The following is a 20,502-nucleotide window of genomic DNA, read 5'->3' on the forward strand; positions in this document are numbered from 1 at the left end:
AAAGAAAAACCACTTTGCCGTTGATTCTGCTCCCAGACTGAATAACTTTACTTGAATACTTCGTTTTCCCATTTAGGTAGTTAATCGGTTAGATGAGATAGGATGAAGGACATACACTTCACCGCTTTTACGATGACCTTCAAACTAAGGAAGGAGGCAGCGTCAACAGACAGTCTTCAGGTCTTGTCCTCAAGAAATAACTAGAGCATAAAGCATGCATATGGACATGCTATGCGACTCAACTGCGGGCCTCACTTCCTGCACCGACGAACTAGTTTGCTGCACTCATTTCAAACGAAGTCATGTAAGGGGCTTTCGTAAGGAAAATTCAGATCGGCTACAGAAGTATCTGGTAGACACATTCGTATGTCGTGTATGAAAAGCAAAAGAAAATAAGTAAATAGAACAACGAGAATTTATAACGACCTAAATAGATGTCCTGATTTATTCTCGTTCATCAGCAGAATATTATTTGATCTCGTCCAGAACACTCTATCGTACTCGATTTCATTTGTAGCGATGCATCCTCATAACTCAAAAAATGACCCAAACGCTGCTAATGGCTGTAGCGGCGAACCTGTTTTCATTTTATTCGGACCGCTTTGTTCGAAAATCCCTCGGGAATTCTACAACTTGCGCAACTCGATTCGAGATAATGAGGACCTGAAGTTCCTGGCGCAGACTATCGCCAATCTACGGACAGTCTGGACGGTGATACGTGACTCCTGGCCAGGCCTGTACCTGATTCCTGGCCAGGCAAAGTTGGACGAACTTTGCCAGTTTTTTGATGGAGGGCCAATGCCTGTCATAGATGAGCAGATGAATCTCATTCTTACACCAATGACTGTCATATCCCATTTAATTGAGTTCTGGACTCTGAAGGATAGATATCTCGATCAGCAGCATGCTTCATGGCCGTTATTTCAGGATGTGCAAGGGTTCTGTGTCGGCGTTTTGGCCGCAATTGTGGTGGCCTGTTCCAAGAATGAGGAGGACTTCCAGCTACTCGCGTCCAAGGTTATCCACCTCGCGGTATGCATTGGTGCCCTGGTAGATTGGGATGAAATCCAAAAGTCGTATGAGTACGATCGGTCGGTTTCCGTCGCAATCCGGTGGAAGTCGAATTTCCAGTATGACCAACTAAAAAGAGCCATAGGATCCTATAGCAGGGTGAGGGAGCCCCGTTTCCGATGCCCTTTTTTTCATTATTATTATTAGTATCTAACTACCCACACCACATTAGGCATACATTTCATGCCTCACTGGCCAAAGCTCGGCGACAGTGACTCTTCCGCAAAGAGACGTGGTGTCCTTTCTGTCCAACCTCGCCGAGCTAGGGCTCGCTGCCAAGGCCCTGACACTACGCGGGCGATTCCATCATCAAGACCATTTCGATGCCGTCCGGGAATTGATCAAACTCTGTGAGCGCGATACAAAATTTCAACTGCCATCCGCCGACGGCCTGATTCTTCCACTAAGATCCAGTGCTGACGGTCAAATTATTTTACACGGATCCTTGCATCAGGTTGCCCTCGAATCAGTCTTGGTAAAACAGTCACAGTGGTATCGGACTGTGCAAGAAACCTATTGTGCTTGGAAAATTCACAATGAGAATATTAGCTTCATCACAATCGGCGACAATATTCCTATACCACCCTCCCTCGCAAGGATCCCGGAGTTACCAAGGGTGTCTGAAAGGTGTAATGGTATCCAGGAGAATGGCATCCCAACAGCAGCTCGAGCCCCGTCTGTAGATAGCCCAGGTATGGACGAGTCTACAATCGCAGTTATTGGAATGGCGTGTCGATACCCAGAAGCAGATTCTGTTGATGAGCTTTGGGAATTGATATATGAGGGTAAATCTGTTTCTCCAAGGACCCCGGAGGACCGATTCAACGTATCGAACATCTGTCGTGAGCCAAAGGATAATGCTCTCTGGAGTAATTTTATCCGACAGCCTGATGTTTTTGATCATCGCTTTTTCCACATTTCCGGCCGTGAGGCAACGTCCATGGATCCTCAGCAGAGGCTGATGCTTCAAGTAGCCTATGAAGCGGTGGAATCGGCCGGGTATTGCGGATTGAAGTCTGATGAGCTTCCCAAAGATGTCGGATGCTATATCGGTGTGGCCACCGATGACTACCGTGATAACGTCGCCTCCCACCCTGTAAATGCTTTTTCGGCCCCAGGGACATTAAGAGCCTTTATTAGTGGAAGAATTAGCCATTTCTTCGGTTGGAACGGCCCTTCATTAACATTAGATACTGCATGCTCTTCTTCAGCCCTTGCTATCCACACTGCCTGCAGGGTACGTATGACCCGATACATCTGTCTCTAACTAAGAGAAAATAAAAAGAACCAAAATTCTTGAATTTTTACAGCTTGGTTAACGTTTCCATTTGATAGGCTCTTCAAACAAAGGATTGTTCGGTTGCCTTGGCCGGCGGCGTAAACATGATTACAAGTCCAAGGATGACCCAGGGTCTCGGCGCTGCATCATTTTTGAGCCCCACTGGAGCTTGCAAGGCATTTGGGGCCAATGCTGATGGCTACTGCCGGGCAGAAGGAGCCGGAGTAGTGCTGTTAAGACCCTTGAGAGATGCGGTTCAAAACGGAGACTTCATCCTTGCCGTGATCAGTGGCTCGTCTGTAAATCAGGGATCTAAGTGCTCACCTATCACGGTACCCGACTTACACTCCCAGGTTTCTCTTTACTGCAAGGCACTATCAGCGTCGCGAATTGATCCGGCAGATGTCACCTACGTAGAGGCTCATGGTACCGGTAAGCCTCGTCGCCCCTTCCCGCAAACACGATTCTCTTTATGAACCTTTTTCCTAACTTTCAAATAGGCACTCAGGTCGGAGATCCGATTGAATTTCAAAGCATTCAGAAGGTATTTGGTGGTCAACATCAACAGCATCGTTGTCTCTCCGTCGGCTCTGTCAAGAATAATATAGGCCATACCGAAGCGGCATCCGGTGTTGCAGCGCTTTTAAAAACGATCCTAATGATACAAAACCAAACAATTCCCAAACACGCTAATTTCTCGCACTTGAACCCTAAGATCTCGCCGCTGGGTAGTGAACAAGTGGTGATACCAACGCATTCCCAGAGTTGGAAACCTGCGAGACGCATTGCCTTGGTCAACAACTACGGGGCAGCAGGGAGCAATGTTGCCATCGTGGTACAAGAACCCGTTTCAAACATGCAGCAGGCCAAAAACCGCACGTCAGCCGTTCGGCCATTTGAGTTACTGGACTTTCCGATTCTGATTTCCGGGAAATCGGAGGAAGCTATAGATTGGTACATTCGTCGTTTACAAGCCTACATTAAAAGAACCAAGGCCACGCCTATCGATATCGCATATAACCTTGCTATGAAGCAGAATATGAGCCTAGAGTACGTATTAGCAACGAGCCATTCTAGCAGCCAGTGTCTTTTCACCATGCCAGAAAATGCATCGGCCAGTGTTCCGAAAGCTGAAAAGCTTTCGGGGGAGCCATACCCTGTAGTACTTTGTTTTGGGGGACAAAATGGCAGGAAGGCGAGTATCTCCAGGGATCTCGTGGATAATTGTAAGGTCTTGCAAGATTACCTGGTAAGTTCGCAAAGGGTTTCACATTTCTTTGTACGCTCCATTACCATCAGGATAACAGTTATAATTATTGCCAGATGGACTGCAATTCAATCTGTCAGAAGCTATCCCTTCCCAGCCTTCTACCAATCATATTGGAAGATGAACCCATTCAAGACCTTGTTACGCTACATTGTGCTTTATTTTCGATCCAGTATGCGTGCGCCAAATCATGGCTGGCATGTGGAATCAAGGTCGATAGAATCATTGGGCACAGTTTCGGTCAACTTACTGCCCTATGTGTAGCGGAAGTCCTGCCGCTTTCAGATGGACTTCACCTGGTTGCTGAGCGCGCTCGACTGATATTGACTTACTGCGGGCAGAAGAACGGTGTAATGCTGGCCATAGAGGCCCCACTTGAGCAGGTACACTGTCTCCTCGACTTGGCTGAACGTCAATGCCGGTCATTCTCCGCCGAGATCGCATGTTATAACGGGCCACAAAGCTACGTCGTAGCTGGCGATGAGATATCCATTGGCGCTATCGAGAAGGTCTCGGAAAGCCTTTTCGACAGTATCAAATTAAAACAACTACGCAACAGTCATGCCTTCCATACTAAGCTTATTGACGATATCATTCCGAGCTTCCTCGAGGTCGCAAAGACGTTTCGCTACCAAAAGCCCATAATTCCCATTGAACCCTGTTCCATCAGTAACAGCTGGTCTGACGGAATCACAGCTGAGAGGATAGTTGACCACAGCCGAATGCCCGTCTATTTTGCGGACGCTGTCAAGAGGACAGAACAGCAGCTCTCGGGGAGAATCATATGGCTTGAAGCCGGATCGGGATCTCCAGTTATACAAATGACCCGGCGGGTTACCTCTCCATCTCGGGCTCATATATATTGCCCCGTTACCCTCTCGGGTCTAGGGGCACAAAGAAGCCTCACAAAAATCACCTGTGATTTGTGGTCAAGTGGTGTAAAGGCTCAGTTTTGGCCCTTTCACCAGTCCCAGGCTGCGCGGTACAAGTGGGTGAATCTTCCTCCATACGCATTCACAGAGACACGACACTGGCTGGATTATAAACCCATGGCACCTGTGCTTGTAGAGCAGACTCTTGGCTCTACAAGTATACCCTCGAAATTACTCGAGCTCTTAGCCCAGCCTGAACAATCATCCCAAGCTCTGTTTGAGGTATACCCTGAGCACGAGATTTATCAGCTATGTTCAGGAGGCCACTCTGTGGCTGGTCATGGTCTTTGTCCTGCAGGGCTGTATATTGAATTAATTCTCAGGGCCTGTTCCATCCTGCGTCATACTCAGACAACCACAACACCTTTGATAGAAGGGATCACCATGTCTTCACCCCTTCCCGTCACTCCAGCCGGACGTATATTTTTAAACCTCTCGGAACTAGATTCACAAACTGGATCGTGGAATTTCTCGGTGTTTAGCGGGGACAATCCGGATACGGGAGATCACACAGTTCATTCCGCCGGAAGGGTAAAGGTTTCTCAGGCAAATACTCACGCGATTGCCACTCGACTAAGGTCTCTGAACCGCCTCGTCAGACTGTCCCTCTGTTCTAAGATTGAGGCATCCCCATCATCGATTGGCTTGAAAGGCCCGTTTGTTTACAGTACCTTGGAGAGAGTAGTCCACTACGCGAAATACTATCACGGTATTCGGAAGGTCTTTGCTGATGGGGATGAAGCAATGGGGCAGATTCTTTTGCCACCATCGCGGCCTGAAAGCCTCAAGTCTGGGGTCTGCGACTTAGTCCTGCTCGACAACCTCACTCTGATGGCTGGCATCCAAGTCAATTGCCTATCAGATAATACCGACGTCGACGATGCATGGATATGTAGCTCTATAGGTGAGATAATAATCGGCGGGGTGTTTCTGGAAAGGCAGCATAAAGCTCCATCATGGACGGTATATTGCAACCGCGAACGAATCTCCGACAAAGTTTTCAGCTGTGATGTATTCGCCCTAGACACGGAGTCGGGGGATCTAGGCCTTGTCCTCGTATCGACTGAGTTTCAGAAAGTATCGATCAAGTCTCTGACGGCCGCCCTGGCAAGGTGCAACGGGTCCAAATCCCATCTGAAATCACCCTCTATTAGGGAAAGAACCGCATTATCCAGCGGCACCAACCAACATATTATCACCCATCACCACGAAGCAGATATGTTGAATTTCGAGAGAGGCGCTATTACGCCTGCAAATGAACCAGAGGGGATCAAGAATATCCGAGAAATTCTCTGTAACATTCTAGGTATTCCGTTTAATGAGATTCTACCACAGTCCCGCATGTCAGACTTGGGCGTCGACTCTCTGGTCGCCATGGAAATCCTGGCCGAGATAAGAATCAAGTTCGGTACAATGATCTCAGCATCTAGCTTTGGGGCAATTTCCGACGTTCAGACACTTGCCCGCCATGTCTTCCCATCGACTGCAGCCACCGACCTTGCAACGAAGGCTTCCTTCAACGATATGGTAGGCAGTTGCTCTGAGCAGAGGCAGCATGTCGTTTCCACAGGATGGAATCAAATCAGGGACATTTTTAGTGAGGTCCTGGAAATTCCTGCGCACGAAATACTTCCCTCCTCATCTCTGGCCGATCTCCGGGTCGATTCCTTGGTAGCAATGGAGATAATCTCCAAAATCAATAAAAGATACAACTTAGCAATGACGGCCAACAGCCTTGATGGCATGGGTACTGTAGCATCCATGTGTGCCCAGTTTCAACCAGACGCTGTGGGGGCCGGCTTTCCTGGAAGCAACCTGGGGGACTTCCACAGTCTCCAGCCACAGAGTCTTTACGGTAGAGAGAATTCCTCCGAAACTACCATGGAAACGGTTGTCGTTGGTGAAAAGGAAGGGATTGAGCTTCTTGCCGATATATATTATCCAAGCGAAGTTGCAACTCCGCAGACACCTCCTCTACCAGTTGGTGAGTTTCGAAGTGTTTGTTCGTAGTTTAATTAAGTTAATTCTATTACTAGCACTTATGATACACGGCGGTGGCCACATAATGCTATCAAGAAAGGACGTCCGTCCACGGCAGACTCAAATGCTATTGGATGCAGGATTCCTGCCCGTAAGCGTGGACTATCGTCTATGCCCCGAGAAGACGTTGCCCGAAGGACCGATGCAAGATGTCCGAGATGCTCTTTGCTGGGCGCGGAAGACGTTGCCGACGATGACACTCACACGACCTGATATACGGGTTGACGGAGAAAAGGTCGTAGCTATTGGCTGGTCCACAGGCGGACACCTTGCGATGAGTCTTGGGTGGACATCTCAATCAATGGGGATCGACCCCCCTGAAGCCATTTTGGCGTTTTACTGCCCCAGCGATTACGAAGACCCGTGCTGGTCTGCACAGAACTTGCCGTTTGGGCTCCTGATTCCGGAAGCAACAGATCCGGTTCATGATCTTTCCGGGTCCGTTTACGACCGGCCCATCACAGCCTACAACCCTGGACGGGATAGCTGTGCGCTTGGTGGATGGATGGCGCCGGAGGATCCTCGGTCTCGAGTGCCTTTGTATATGAACTGGAAGGGGCAGACCCTCCCCGTTCTACTGAATGGACTGAAACCTTCAGAGCTCTCTACAGGAAAAGTGCCAGAACTTCCCAGGCCATCCGTTGAACAGATACAAAGTATCAGTCCACTTGCTCATATTCAGCAGGGCACTTACAAGACGCCTACATTTCTTATTCATGGGACACTGGATGATCTCATCCCCTGGCAACAGGCTCAGAGAACTTACACTGCCCTTGTGGGCATCGGGGTGGAGGCAGAGTTGAGACTATTGGGAAACACTCTGCATTTATATGACATATATCGTGGATTTGAGAAAAATAAGGATGCGGTCCAGGCGATTCTCGACGGTTATAAATTCCTTCGTGCTCATGTCTAAATGAGTTAAGGAGAGAAATGAGTAGGGGATCGCTGTATTTATTGGTCATCAGATCGAAATGATTAACTTGGAGACAAAGACGGCCCTTACGACCCAAATATTTCTAAGACCAGTACTCACGTAAGTAGTAAACATCAAGTAGAGGCTATGTTCTTCCATTGCCGTCATACCTCTAAATTATTTTTCTAAATTATTTTTCCCGCCGCTTTGAAGGTGGTGTACTCGTGCATTTGCACGATTTTACGCTAGTTTAATGATCTCTCGGGTCGGGACCTTGAGAAAAACGATTAATATAGAAGTATCAACAATGTATACGGGAATAGCCTATCTATCTATCTACTTTATTGATTCATAAGCTTGACAGTAAGGCTGTTAGGGTCAAGTTCGGTTGCTCGGCCATGATGCTTACGGAACGGCAAAATTCCGTCAACATCTGCTGTGCTTCGCTTTCGCTGAGGATCTGACCAGAGACGCCAAGGCGAACATCAGCCTGGGCCCCACTGGGAATAAACGTTATAACTGGAAATGGGGGACAGGTCTCTAAGTAGAGCCAGGACAAGGATGCTTGTACAGAGCCCAGATCGAGCGTGGAAGGCCAAGTGAAGGCGCGGAGCATCATCATACTCCCTACCGGCGTATCTTGGGACCAGTCCGTGCAATGCTTGACAATTTCTGCATAGTCGACCCAATCATACGGCAACGTGTCCAAGTGTCGGGTTTGAATAACCCTGAGCAGCTCCTGCACTGTTTTCGACGAATCTAAGCTCACTCGCACGGGGAAAAGGTTGTTGCAAAATCCAACTACGGTCTCAACACCCGGTAGGTCCAACGACCGGCCATCAGCAGATTGGACGAAAACTACGTCTCTCTGCTTGGTTCTATTTGACAGCGTCACTCCCCAGGCGGCCTTGAGAAGTGTAAGAAGCTGGATGTTCTCCGGCAACGATGGCATAGGGAAGACATGGGAAACTTCCACTAGGTCGTCCCCAGAGGCGGCAGGCAGGATCCTGTCCGAACGGCGCTCGAGACACGTCATGGCTCCACCATCAAGCAGTTTCCTCCATGTCTGGAAAGCAGCGGTAGTATCCTGAGACGCTTTGTGGTAGATGTATGTGGGGAAGCTGACCGAGTGAGAAAGTGGCTTTCCCTCGTACAGAGACCCCAAGTCGCGATACAAGGCCGACAAGGTTAATCCGTCAAACAGCATATGTGAGACACCAAATATCAGGGCACGGTGTCCTGAGCCACGCTGCGTGAACAGAGAGAATTGCACCGTGAGGGCACCGTCAAGCCATGCCCGGTGCTGATCGGCATCTCTGCGTGCTTCCTGAGTGATAAATTCCTTCAGATTCACATCTGCAGGAGCAGCCACTTCAGAGAAAGGAACATCTGATTGTCTTTTCACAACCTGAAAGATCTCGCCATCACCCGCTTGGACAGCAACCGTCCGGAGGATAGGGTGGTGATCTACTAGGGAGAAACATGCCGCCTTCAATCGTCCAGCGTCGACATCGCCGCGAAATTGACAAAGTTGATAGAACAAGCCATGTTTGACTACTCCCTTCTGCATTGAAGTAGCTGGAAGGACATCCTCAACCGCTTCCGGCTGCAAGCCCGGCATCCGCGGACAAATCTCCTCACGGATGAAAGTATCGGCATCCCTCTGTGTAACGAGGGAACAGCGCTTCCAGCGCTGGTCATCTTCGAGCTCTGCAGGGTCCTGTTCTCCCGTCAGCGAAAGGCGAGTCATTCGCTTAGACAGCTGTCGAATCCGAGGATGGGAGAAAACATCTATCACCCGGATGCCATAGCCGCTCTTTCGTGCTAGCCCAACAAGCTGAAGAGCCGATATAGAGTTTCCCCCCAGATTCACAAACGTATCGTCTAACCCTATCTGCTCAACCGAAACCTTGAGTATGTCACCAATAAGGTGGGATAGAAGGATTTCCGACTCGGTGACCGGCAGCTGTCGATCATGGTGCGCCGCCCTGTATTCTTGGATTGTTTGCAAAAGCATCGGTCCTACTTGATGTATCTTTTTTCTATCAATCTTCCCAGACACCTGGCATGGCACCTTGTCAACGGGGATGATAAAGGCAGGGACCATATATCCAGGTACACTTTGCTTGAGCTCATCCCGGATTCGCTCCATCTCTGCGAGCACGCTGAGATCTGGTGAAACGTTGATTTCGTGGCCAGCATGATCGGAGTCCTCGCAGAGAGTAGTTGTTCTCTGTGACTTCTCAACTTCCACAAGGGCTACTAGCGTCGCGGATTCACTGGCCTCCATATTGAAGACATCCGCCACCACAACCCCACTACTCCTCAGATATTGGCGGAGGTGGTACTCAACTTCCCCTAATTCCAGCCGTTGCCCACGGAGCTTGACCTGTTGATCACTCCGACCCATGAACCGGAGGCTCCCGGTATCGGTAAACTTCGCCAAATCCCCGGTCTTATATATCCGGTGAGGACTGACCTCTTTCAGCAGCATACTATACAACCAGGGCGGGCTCTTTGTAAATGAACTAGTTTTGATCTCAGGAGTCAGGTATCCTCGCCCGACAGTAGGGCCTTCGATGACGAGTTCTCCTACGGCCCCAATAGGAAGCAAGTTAGAACCAGTCTCGGTATCCACGATCCAGCACCGACACCCGACTCCAAAGCCAATATCCAAGGGATCGGAATCAGGGCGCAGGTCCAGCTGCACCGTTGACAGGACACAGCATTCCGCTGGCCCATAAGCATTGATCAATCTTACATGTGGACTCCAGGTAGCAACATCGGTCTGAGATAAGGCTTCCCCGCCCAGGACAATGGTATGTAATCCGGGCAGGTCCGCAGGTTTGAAAGCGAGAAGGAGAGAGGGCGTCAGATCAGCCCAATTAGCCTGCAGCTGACCGATTACCTTGGGAAGATTATTCAGGCGATCCTCGGGCGACGGAATGCAGATACAACCGCCCGCCATGAGTGTGACGAGCGTATCGGAGATACTGACATCAAAGGCATACGAGGCGAATTGCAGAGCACGGACTTGAGGACCCATACCCACCCTCTCAATATACGCGGCAGCACTGACGGAGAAGGAGCCATGCTGGATGACAACTCCTTTGGGCTTGCCAGTGGACCCCGAGGTAAAGGTTGCGTAGAGGGCATTTTCGGGAGATACTAATGAGTTCTGATATTTCCATTCGGCTGCGACTGTTGCGGCCAATCTGTTGCAGATTTCGTTCGGGGTAACGACGGTTTGGACGAACTGGGAAGCTTCTGTCTCCAGTGAGGATGAAGAAACAATGATCATGGCACCTGCTTGGCGACAGATCTCGGCGTTCCGTTGGAAAGGCACGCTGGGGTCCAGCAGAACAAAGGCACTGCCCACCATCATCACGCTCAGCATAGCAACGGGTACCCACTTGGACTTGTTGAAATAGATAGGGATAAATCCTTCCGGCACAGCACCCAGCTCCTCCAGACGGGCTGCAAGGCGCGATGAATGTCGTTCTAATTGAGAGTATGAGAACTGTCCATCTGCAGCACAGACAGCAGACGAGTTTGGATGGGCTGAGCACTCTCTCCTGATTATATCATGAACACAGCGTTGTGCAAGATGAGTATCCGAGCTGTTCCAGGCTAGTAATTGTACTCGATCTTGTGCACAAATGGTCGGTATGTCACTGAGTCTCTCGTGTCCTGAAATATTGATCCAGCTCAGCAAGTGCGACAGTTGATTCAGAATCCTCTGCATCTGGACTTCGGAAATCGTCCGCTCGTCATAGACGGCTTCTACACTGACTCCTGAGTTGTTGGGTTCACACACCAAGGTTATCGGATATGTACCGAATGTTGAATTGTTGGACAGGTTCTGCTCCCGAGTCACTTCGCGAAATATACGGTAATCATCCCGCCGTCTTGGTTGTATCACAAGTAGGCTATGGAATTCGCATGCCCTGGCTGCTTCGGGCGAAACTTGGGCAATGTAGTGCAGCCCGAGCTGCTCATGGAGGACAATTTGTTCCATGCGTCCCTTGAGCTCCTGCAGGGACTCATTGACTGAGTTATCCTTTTTCAGCCTCATCCGCAAGGGAAAGGTCGCAATGGTTGGCCCGGACATTTCCTTCACGCCCGGTATCGAGGCTCTCCTCCCAGTCGTAGTGACGCCGAATACCACCTCCGACGAGCCAGTGTACCATGAACACAGAATGGCCCACGCAAGCTCGATGACTTCGGCGAGAGATTCAAAATCCTGGTCTGTTTCCCACTTGGTCATTTGGCTCAAGGATTTGCTTCCAATGGGAACAAAGCCGGCCTTGGAGGGGTCGGGGAATGCTGCGGCATCAAACTCGAAGAATTCCGCCTTCCAAAATTCTTTCGCGGTCGAGTTGCGGGACTGTTGTACGCAACTTGCAAAAGTGAAGAACCTCTGCGGTGGAGGCTGCAGCCCTTCGTAGACTTGTTCGATGTGGTCCAGCATCAGAGCCAGGGACCAGTCATCATAGACAGCGTGATGCAAGGTTAGCACGAAGTAAAGCGTTGATGAAGCATTATTTTGCACCAGAGCAGCCCGAATCAGTGGCTCTCCCAGTTGAACCCCTTTCTGGCAGTCCGTGTGCAAATAGTCCTGGAGGTCCCGAGCTATAGTACACTGAGGAGGGTTGCACAAGACAATTTGGAACATGCCATCAAACCCGGCGTGAATAATTCTTGTGCGCACAATAGAATGCGCGTTTGCCATGGCCTTCCATGCAGCGAGAAATCTAGAAATATCGAGATTTTTGGGCAGCTCGTACACGTATCGAGCAACATAAGTACTTGGTCGCTTGACCGAAAGAGACATAAGACCCTCCTGGATGGGCGTACAACGGATAAATTCGACAATGTCCTCATAGCCCACCCCGCACACTTTAGCAGCAAAGCGACGAACGTAACCCTCGTCATAACATGACTCATTGGAAAAGAGTGGGAGCTCTGATGTTGTGCTCGAAGAGCTGTTTTTTGATAGAACCGTCATTCTGAGCAAGTATAAAGGCCAAAAGGGTAGATGCAGTGGTGGGTATATGAATTTGAATTGTGACAGAGGAGATATATATCTCTGACGATAGAAAAATGGCTATCATGGACTTGAAAGAAACTTCTTCGTACACAGCAATTCACCGCCATTCAGGATGCATCCTACCTGCGCAGAGCCCCTTGCAGCTCTTATAAACCTTTGACTTCATTTGCTATAATGCACTTTAGACCGTCATTTCCAATTAGCTTGTTATGCTAAGCCGTATTTCTCTTACCCCGAAAAAAAAAGAATCCACCAATAGTTCATTGCGTGGGTGTATGCGGACCATGTACCAACGCTAGGAGGTGACAGGGCTTGGTATGCTTGAACAAACTTATGCAACGATGGTATTCAGATATCACTTCACGAATATCTAGCTATAGGCTATCTAAAGGAAGTAAGGGGTTAAATTTCCAATTGGACTGGCCTTGCTAGTAATTACAACGTTTAACACGAAGGTGGTAATAGATTTTACAAAAATCCATATGATGCTTGCTTGCATTGTATGAGTGTGCCCGCACAAATGCAGTATAAATACTTTTATGTTGGCTGATACTTCTATGCATTAGCAATTTTATAGGGAAAGTTACAAGCTATGAAAGGAGACTATCATCTTGACAAAATTCCATCGTTCCGTTGAAAGTGAACTACTCATCCCCCCGGTGCGCAGCACCTCTTCCAGGCCTTTTACATTTTTCTCGGTGGCAGGAATTGATATGAAAAGAAATCACAAAGCCATGCTGCCACTTGAGTCTCCTTTTCAACTTCATTGTCATTTCACCAGCCCTCAAGTCTGGAAAGATCTGGACAATCCAAAGCATCCGTTGAACCTAGCTTGGCCGGAGTTCCTTGATCAAGACGAGACATATAAGGTATACTCTCCGAAATTACTAGAGTACCCTGAACTCTCCAGGTACCAGTTCGCGGTTACGAGAACCAATTCCAGTGGTAGACAGCAGCTGATCGCATGCGCTCGATCCATCCCCTTTTTCTGGCCCGAGCTTGCAGAGGTTGTCGACTCAGAACAAGATGTCTACAGGAGTCACAAATTACTTCAAACTTTACCTGACGGGGGATATGACACAATTCTTTCACGGGGGTACGGCAGTATCTGTTTCGGCACGGGTTGCCAGACATATCCCCTCCGTTAACAACGAGTCAATATATGGATATCTCGGCCTGTCAGAGCCATGATCCTCCTAACGCCATCTCGGCAATATCGGTCACGGTCCACCCAGACTATCGACGGATGGGTCTTGCGGAGGCCCTGATAGAAACTATGATTCAAACTGCCAAGGAAGCCTCGCTGCGGATTCTCGTTACCCCCCTGAGACCCACGAGGAAAGCTGATTTCGCCGACGTGCCGATGACCGAATACATCCTATGGCAGCGAGAAGCCCAGGCCGGATGTCGCTGTAGCATCTCGAAGCAGCCATTTGACCCATGGCTCCGCAAACATGTCATACTAGGGGCGAAGATTGTGAAGGTTGCAGAATCCAGTATGGTGGTTCGGGGGAGTGTTGAGGACTGGGAATTATGGACAGGAATCCCACTAACTCAAAATAGTCGCATTATGTCATCCAGAAAAATGCATTACGATTCAGACATTGGGGAACCATTTACTGAGATTTATTTCCCAGGAGGGCTTGCACCACTACGACTGTATGCAGGAACTCAAGAGGGTGTCTACATTGAGCCGAATGTGTGGCTTTGTCATAGGACGGTTTAGTTATACGGTTAAAGAATCTTTTTGTTACGAATATAGTTAGGACGCTCGGCATAAAGCTCATGGCTGTTAAGAAGTGACGTATAAGTTGAGGTTGGGGTTGACGTGTACGCTGACGTCCATAGCAATGATTATATTGTTGCCTATATCATAACTGCTGAGAGCCTGCATATTAACTCTGCCCCCGGTTGCATATCTCTATCTCCTTTTTCTGTATGTTAACTAAGTTGCTCGTCAATCAATCCTCTACTTAGTTCCTCTATCTTTATGCCGCTTCCTCTGACCAACCGTAGATTCACTACACTTTTGAAGTTTATTTGAAAACGCTGGCGTATGACCAAGATTATGGAAAGGCAGCAGCAGCAGGAGAAAAAGTCTATTTGCTCCATCAGCGATCCTTTTTAGAATCGGTTCGCCAATGCAAACGTATAGACTTCATTCCATCCGCTCATCGAGAAAAATTTCCTCCTGTCGTCTTTTGATTGCAATCTTTATGTGCGGATCCGAGCTCAATGAAACCCCGTGCTTGATAATTTGCGGAACACACCCATCCTGGAGTTTGAAATCATACTTTATAAGAATATGACACAGTGCAATCTTCATCTCATTTGAGGCAAAGAACCGTCCGGGGCATGCGTGCTTGCCTAATCCAAATCCCAAGTGGTTCGGAGAAAGGGAAACCAGTTGCGCAGACGTCTCATGGCCGGGAACCTGGCGCATCTTTAAAAAACGATAGGCGTCGAACGTTTCTGGGTCGGTATGGAAAGTGGGGTCCCACATGCGATCATTTGAAACGAAAAGCGTGGTGCCTCTTGGGATGCGAGTTCCGTCGGATAGTTGGACGTCGTTGGAGGCGATACGGTTCATTGCAACTTGAGGGTTCATTAGAGGTAGTAGTACTAAAGGTGGCATAGAAACCAAAGACAAACTCACTAATTCCAATCGGCTTCAGTCGTTGACTCTCTTTAATTGTGCTGTCCATCAGTTTAAGCTTATACAATGTTGTACTCTTCCATCCTTCCTCCCGAATCGCAGTGATTATCTCTTCTCGCAGGGCACAGATCAAATCATCCCTTCCACAGAGATTGTATATAACCTGCGTCAACAAATCTGAGGTAGTATGAAGAGCAACTGTGGATAAATTCAGCTGCGCTGCTGCGGGATCATACACACAGCCTTTAGCACATCCTTCCATCCACTCAATGGCATCGTTGTATTGCGGGATTGCTTGCCCAGATCTCATAGCTGTAGCCTTAAGATCTTGTCTTGCTTGCAGTACGGTCGTAATTATCTCTCGTGCCTCCTGCAGCTCGCCGCGAATCTTCCGGCACAAAGGATGAAACCGAGCGACGAGTGGTCGCATCAATTTCGGCCACTGACGTAGACTAGCTGCCGCTAGATGGGCATCAAGCATGTAGTTGATGGCAATCCGGAGCCAGTCAGTGTTGCGGCAGATCCGATCTCCCAGAAAGACCCTAGACGATAGGCGGGCGATGAGTTGAATCACGCTGGGTTTCAGGACCAAGGTGTGCCATTCTAGCTGCTCGTCAGTCCAAGTGCAATCAACACACGGGTGATCGATCCATGCTAGGGGCCCCTTCACCGTGATTATCCGTCCATTCTTTCCGAAGCGTAAGGGCAGCCTCTTCTGATAAGGGTTCGGTGACGCGCCCTGGGAATCAAAAAATAAGTCATTTTTTTCGTGATAATGCATTTCGCACAATTCTCACCAAGCGCTTGTGTCAAGTGTGTTCGTACAACCTCCTGGAAGAGCTGATGGTTCATAGTCGCGCGTCGGAAGGGTTCAAACCCGGGGATGTGTGCATGAAACTCGCGGGCAATGAAATCAGAGAAGCTTAGGGATTCAATGTTTCGAATCTCATTGGCGTATTTCGGTGCGAGAGCTAATTTGCAGCCGTTATCGGTGATTAGTCGGAAACCGTCAGCGGACTACAATTGTAGATATCGTCAACATTGAAGAACCTAGAGGGACAGGAGGTGATTCCACGAACTTTAGCAAAGCCAGATTTGATAATGTTGTAAGCATCCGAGACGAAGCGCTCCTGGGCATTTTTGTGTCCGATTTCAAATAATCTCCTACCGCTGATCATGGGGAATGTCGAGCGACTGAAGAAAATACGGTGGAGGAAAGAAATGGTAAGAATCACGAAGCCGATTCCAGCTAGCGTGTCGATATGGGGGAGTAGTGATGATTTACAAACACCCATCACGAATTTTTACCTGCCCCCCTGTGATATATCCTAGAAAATGGGTTATATCGCTTGCTGGCGGTAATATGGCAGATACTCTCGGTGTTGCAGTTACTTGCCTGCCTAACTTATCCAGGGATTCACTACTAGAAGGCTAATCCATCCAGGACTGCCCTGGTTTGGTGATGAAACATATTATTCAGTAGTAGACTTGCGGTGTGAATTAGCCAAATGGCAGGCGAAGTAGCTGTCTAATACTTCACCTGCATTCCAACAAAGCTGCAAGGGGTCAATAATCCATGCTGGATTAGTATAATTCACACATAATGCATAATCTCTTCCATTTTCCCTCCATCTCTCCTGGAAATAGATGCGGTGTGCTATCTAACCCCACTATGACACAATACCACTATACCTCCTACGTACTGTGAAAGGATGACAGCTAATAATTGCGAATCGATTGGAAGCCGGATGATCGACACATTGAAGATAAGATTCACCCATGGTTCGCCGTGATCGGGAGAGAGCTAGTGGATCCCGCCATTCTCCTAGAGAAAGTCTATAATATGGACAATACAGGGGTCCTCCTCAGCATGCTGAATTCTCTCAAGGTCCTCGTCAGCAAGCATGATCTGAGGGAGCATCGCAAAGCCACAGTAAAACGCACGTTATCATCAATGCATAATCAACCAACCAGTTGGTTGATTTAATTTTACTAATAAATATTGGTCTTATACTAGATAAATGAAAGTTAATCAATTTATTTAATTAAATACTTATAACTATATTTATATTAAAATGGAGATCTAAAATTTTATTAATTATTTATAATCTTTATATCTATATTATATATTAATTTAAAATTATTGAGATTATTTTTTAATATAAATAATTGTCAGGCTGCTTTGTGAGAAGCAGGCGAACTGGCGGGTTTGGGGCCGAATGTACGGGTCAATTGACTTACAAACTGAATACTTGAGATTCAAAGGAACGCTCAGTATTAAGGCTATCTAAATAAAAGATATTTATTAAATTGAACTAGCACACATATATGAGAGGAAAAGCCAATATAGTGACAATTAGATAGCCTTCTTACATCCTTCTTTCTCTTAAAAAAAGGATTAATTAGTAGGATAAATAACACATCTATAGTAGTAAAAAATTCTACACTACTACCATAACATAAAATTTAGCTTATTAAGAGAGTATTCTCTAGAATTCTTTTGATAATTTTTCTTGACTAATCAATTAGCATATCTAAGACAGATTATGAAGATATTAAACTTTTTAAAACTTCGCTTAAAATTTGTTTGACTATTCAGTTTACTACCTTGATGAATTATTATATTAATCTCTGTATTACAGGTAGTCTATTGAAGGAAAATATCGTAAGGGTATCACTCTTACTATACTAACTATACCTCAGAATCATTCAAGGGGAGAGTAAATGATGGTTTCGAATCTCTCCGTATTATCATTGTTATTTGGAACAAAGACCGAAGGAGTATGACAGGTATTTTCAACTTTTTAGGTCATTCATACATTTGAAGAAGACGCTCTATCTTTTCGTCAGCAAGATAATGCTCATGTTCACTTTTAAGTTTTTTGGCATCATTTTCTTCGAACCAAAACGCCCATGTACTTTGAGCGTTGACCTCGGGGGCACCCCGACTGGAGCGAATCCCGATATGTTGTAGCTGTTGCGGGGCCAATGCAAACCGGCGTAGGTTGGTCTTTGCAGCAAAATCTTCGATCATCAAATCAGTTTGGCCACTTCGTTGTTCCTGGAGATACTCCATAAGCTGCGACGCATGCTGGCGGGAATATATCAACGCTTGAGAACAACAACCACCAGAGTCCATGGGCACCAGTCCTCGAAGTGGATGAATGGAATATTTCCCAATCATAAAGTATAGGCCAGTGAACGCGGGTATTGTAACCAGACAAATGACTGCTATTGTACCATAATCCAGCTGCAGACCAGGAACGAGCCGACGAGCAAAAAACAGCGATAGAAACCCAATCGCAATAGCAGCAGCAAATACCATGTGTATATTTCGGTACGCAAAGTCGTTCTCCCCCCAGAGCATCAATGTTTCGGTGTAAAAGAGGCGGAGATATAACCAGGACGATTCTAAAGTAGTGGATTCGAATGGGCTTTGGTCTCGACTAGGGCCATAGGAAGGATTGAGATCGATAAGGGCCTTCAGTGTCTTCGTCATCCAACCATCGGCGAATATGATATCATCCTCGAATATACCAATGAATGGTGCGTTGGTAGTCAGGCAGCGATCCAGAACATACACGTAGTCACTAAGTGCTGTCAGAATCGGAGTTTTTAAAAAAAAAAAACGGAAATTGGGATTGTGAGACACGCACAAGACTCCTTTCTCTTGAAAGTTACGATCAGACTCAAGTTGCTGAAGATGTCGGAAACTCGACTCGGACACGTTGTAGGATTCTACCAAGTCAATAGCCGTATTCATCCAAGATTGTTCCCAGCTTGGATGGATAGCTGGGTCAGTGTTTGCAAATAACACCCTGAGATGCAAGGCGCGCCGTTCGCGAACATCTAGGCCCTCCAACATGGAGCCGATGGATTGCTCAAAATAGTCATCGCGTTCCCTCTTCACGGTGACAAAGGCAGCACAGATTAGAGGATCATTGCTACCCATGACAGTATCCTCCGGTCGCAAGCCATCGTTCGTTTTGTGAAACGAGATGAAGTGGTTTGCCTCATGTTCCCTGACGAGACTATATTCCCAATCGTAGACATTGGTAATATCGAAAAAGGCCGAGTGTGGGTCACGCCAGTATCGGATTCGGCAATACTGGAATGCTAGCAAGTAAAGCAGAGCACTGAACAGAAGCGCTCTGAATGCAGGGACTCTACTGATTCGTTTGAGAATAGTAGCATATGGAAGTGTAATACCATGCGATATAAGCATGTTGGAGAGAAAACTCTTGATTGTCATGGAAATGAAAAGAATTCCCCGGGCCATATTTATCACAAGAGGCTCATCCAATCAATCCACTTTTCTCGTGGCCCTTTTGTTGGTATACTCCCCGACAGCGAATGAGGTGAAGCACTAGCGCTTGGTTACCCAGTCTTGTATTCCGCACAATTTTCGATCTCGATCTAATTCAAGCTGAAAGACAGAAAGGCTTGAGCCCCGAAGACAATGTACTAGGCTTACTAGGCCAAAAAAAAAATACGAACTAAAATAATGAATTTTGAACTGTAAGTATAGTCCATGTTGAACGACGGCATGAATGAGGCTGAAATTACAACCCCAAGTGGCGGCTATAGTGGATCAGAGTTCGTGATACCCCCGGTGTCTCTAATTAATACCGTACTCCGTATGGAAAAACTAAATCATCACCAACAATCTCTCATAAAAAAACATAAAATGAGTGCCCTTTGTAATACTAATGTATGCCTTAGTATAAAAAACAGAGACACAGGCTACATAATAACATTCTACGCTAACTAACGTAATCCACCCCCGAACCGCCACTACCCCCGAACCGCCACTTCCACCCAAAAACGCGTCCCATAACAATTCTATATAATTCAACGCGTTAATATGCCACCAATTCGCAATAAAAACCATAAAAATTCTGAGGAACAAGAAGGTCGAATCTTATTAGCCATTTCCGATTTAAAAAATAAAAGAATTCCTAATATTGGACGAGCTGCAAAGATTTACAATGTTCCTCGAACAACTCTCCGAGATCGACTAAATGGCACCCAACAAAGATCTCAAATACGCGCCAATGGGCATAAATTGACTGAATCTGAGGAGGAATCGCTTGTCAAATGGATATTGAATCTAGATAAGCGAGGATTACCTCCCCGGCCATCTCTTGTACAAGAAATGGCTAATTATCTTCTTTCACAGCATGGAAATCAACAAGTTGGAATAAACTGGGTATACAAACTAGTTCAACGCCGTTCAGAGATTAAATCGCGATTTTCACGAAGATATAACTACGAACGTGCTAAATGCGAAG

At 47.2% G+C, this 20,502-nt stretch overlaps 5 protein-coding genes across 5 annotated transcripts; 2 read left to right on the plus strand and 3 right to left on the minus strand.

The window, feature by feature from the left end:
* Window positions 1–519: 519 nt before the first annotated feature.
* Window positions 520–7,505, plus strand: BGW36DRAFT_438695 (uncharacterized protein; the record flags this gene model as incomplete). Its single annotated transcript, XM_046221487.1, has 6 exons — window positions 520–1,170; window positions 1,244–2,308; window positions 2,407–2,782; window positions 2,851–3,599; window positions 3,674–6,533; window positions 6,586–7,505. 6 exons carry the CDS (start codon window positions 520–522, stop codon window positions 7,503–7,505), a joined length of 6,621 nt encoding a protein of 2,206 aa, XP_046067266.1.
* Window positions 7,506–9,246: 1,741 nt separating this feature from the next.
* BGW36DRAFT_304857 (uncharacterized protein) lies at window positions 9,247–12,513 on the minus strand (the record flags this gene model as incomplete). Its single annotated transcript, XM_046212013.1, has 1 exon — window positions 9,247–12,513. A coding segment is annotated over one exon (3,267 nt), but the record flags the coding sequence as incomplete, so codon positions are not given.
* A 776-nt stretch (window positions 12,514–13,289) lies between these two features.
* On the plus strand, window positions 13,290–14,281 carry BGW36DRAFT_400522 (uncharacterized protein; the record flags this gene model as incomplete). The annotated part of the gene is made up of 2 exons (XM_046218641.1): window positions 13,290–13,659; window positions 13,686–14,281. The coding sequence occupies 2 exons, from the start codon at window positions 13,290–13,292 to the stop codon at window positions 14,279–14,281; spliced, it is 966 nt and encodes a 321-aa protein (XP_046067268.1).
* A 273-nt stretch (window positions 14,282–14,554) lies between these two features.
* Window positions 14,555–16,506, minus strand: BGW36DRAFT_438701 (cytochrome P450; the record flags this gene model as incomplete). Its single annotated transcript, XM_046221488.1, has 4 exons — window positions 14,555–15,150; window positions 15,212–15,814; window positions 16,009–16,228; window positions 16,291–16,506. The coding sequence occupies 4 exons, from the start codon at window positions 16,504–16,506 to the stop codon at window positions 14,714–14,716; spliced, it is 1,476 nt and encodes a 491-aa protein (XP_046067269.1). The 3' UTR covers window positions 14,555–14,713.
* A 1,514-nt stretch (window positions 16,507–18,020) lies between these two features.
* BGW36DRAFT_410925 (uncharacterized protein) lies at window positions 18,021–19,436 on the minus strand (the record flags this gene model as incomplete). Its single annotated transcript, XM_046219158.1, has 1 exon — window positions 18,021–19,436. One exon carries the CDS (start codon window positions 19,434–19,436, stop codon window positions 18,021–18,023), a length of 1,416 nt encoding a protein of 471 aa, XP_046067270.1.
* Between the last annotated feature and the right edge of the window lie 1,066 nt (window positions 19,437–20,502).

Source organism: Talaromyces proteolyticus (assembly GCF_021365285.1).
Source record: "Talaromyces proteolyticus strain PMI_201 chromosome Unknown BGW36scaffold_12, whole genome shotgun sequence".
NCBI lineage: Eukaryota > Fungi > Ascomycota > Eurotiomycetes > Eurotiales > Trichocomaceae > Talaromyces > Talaromyces proteolyticus.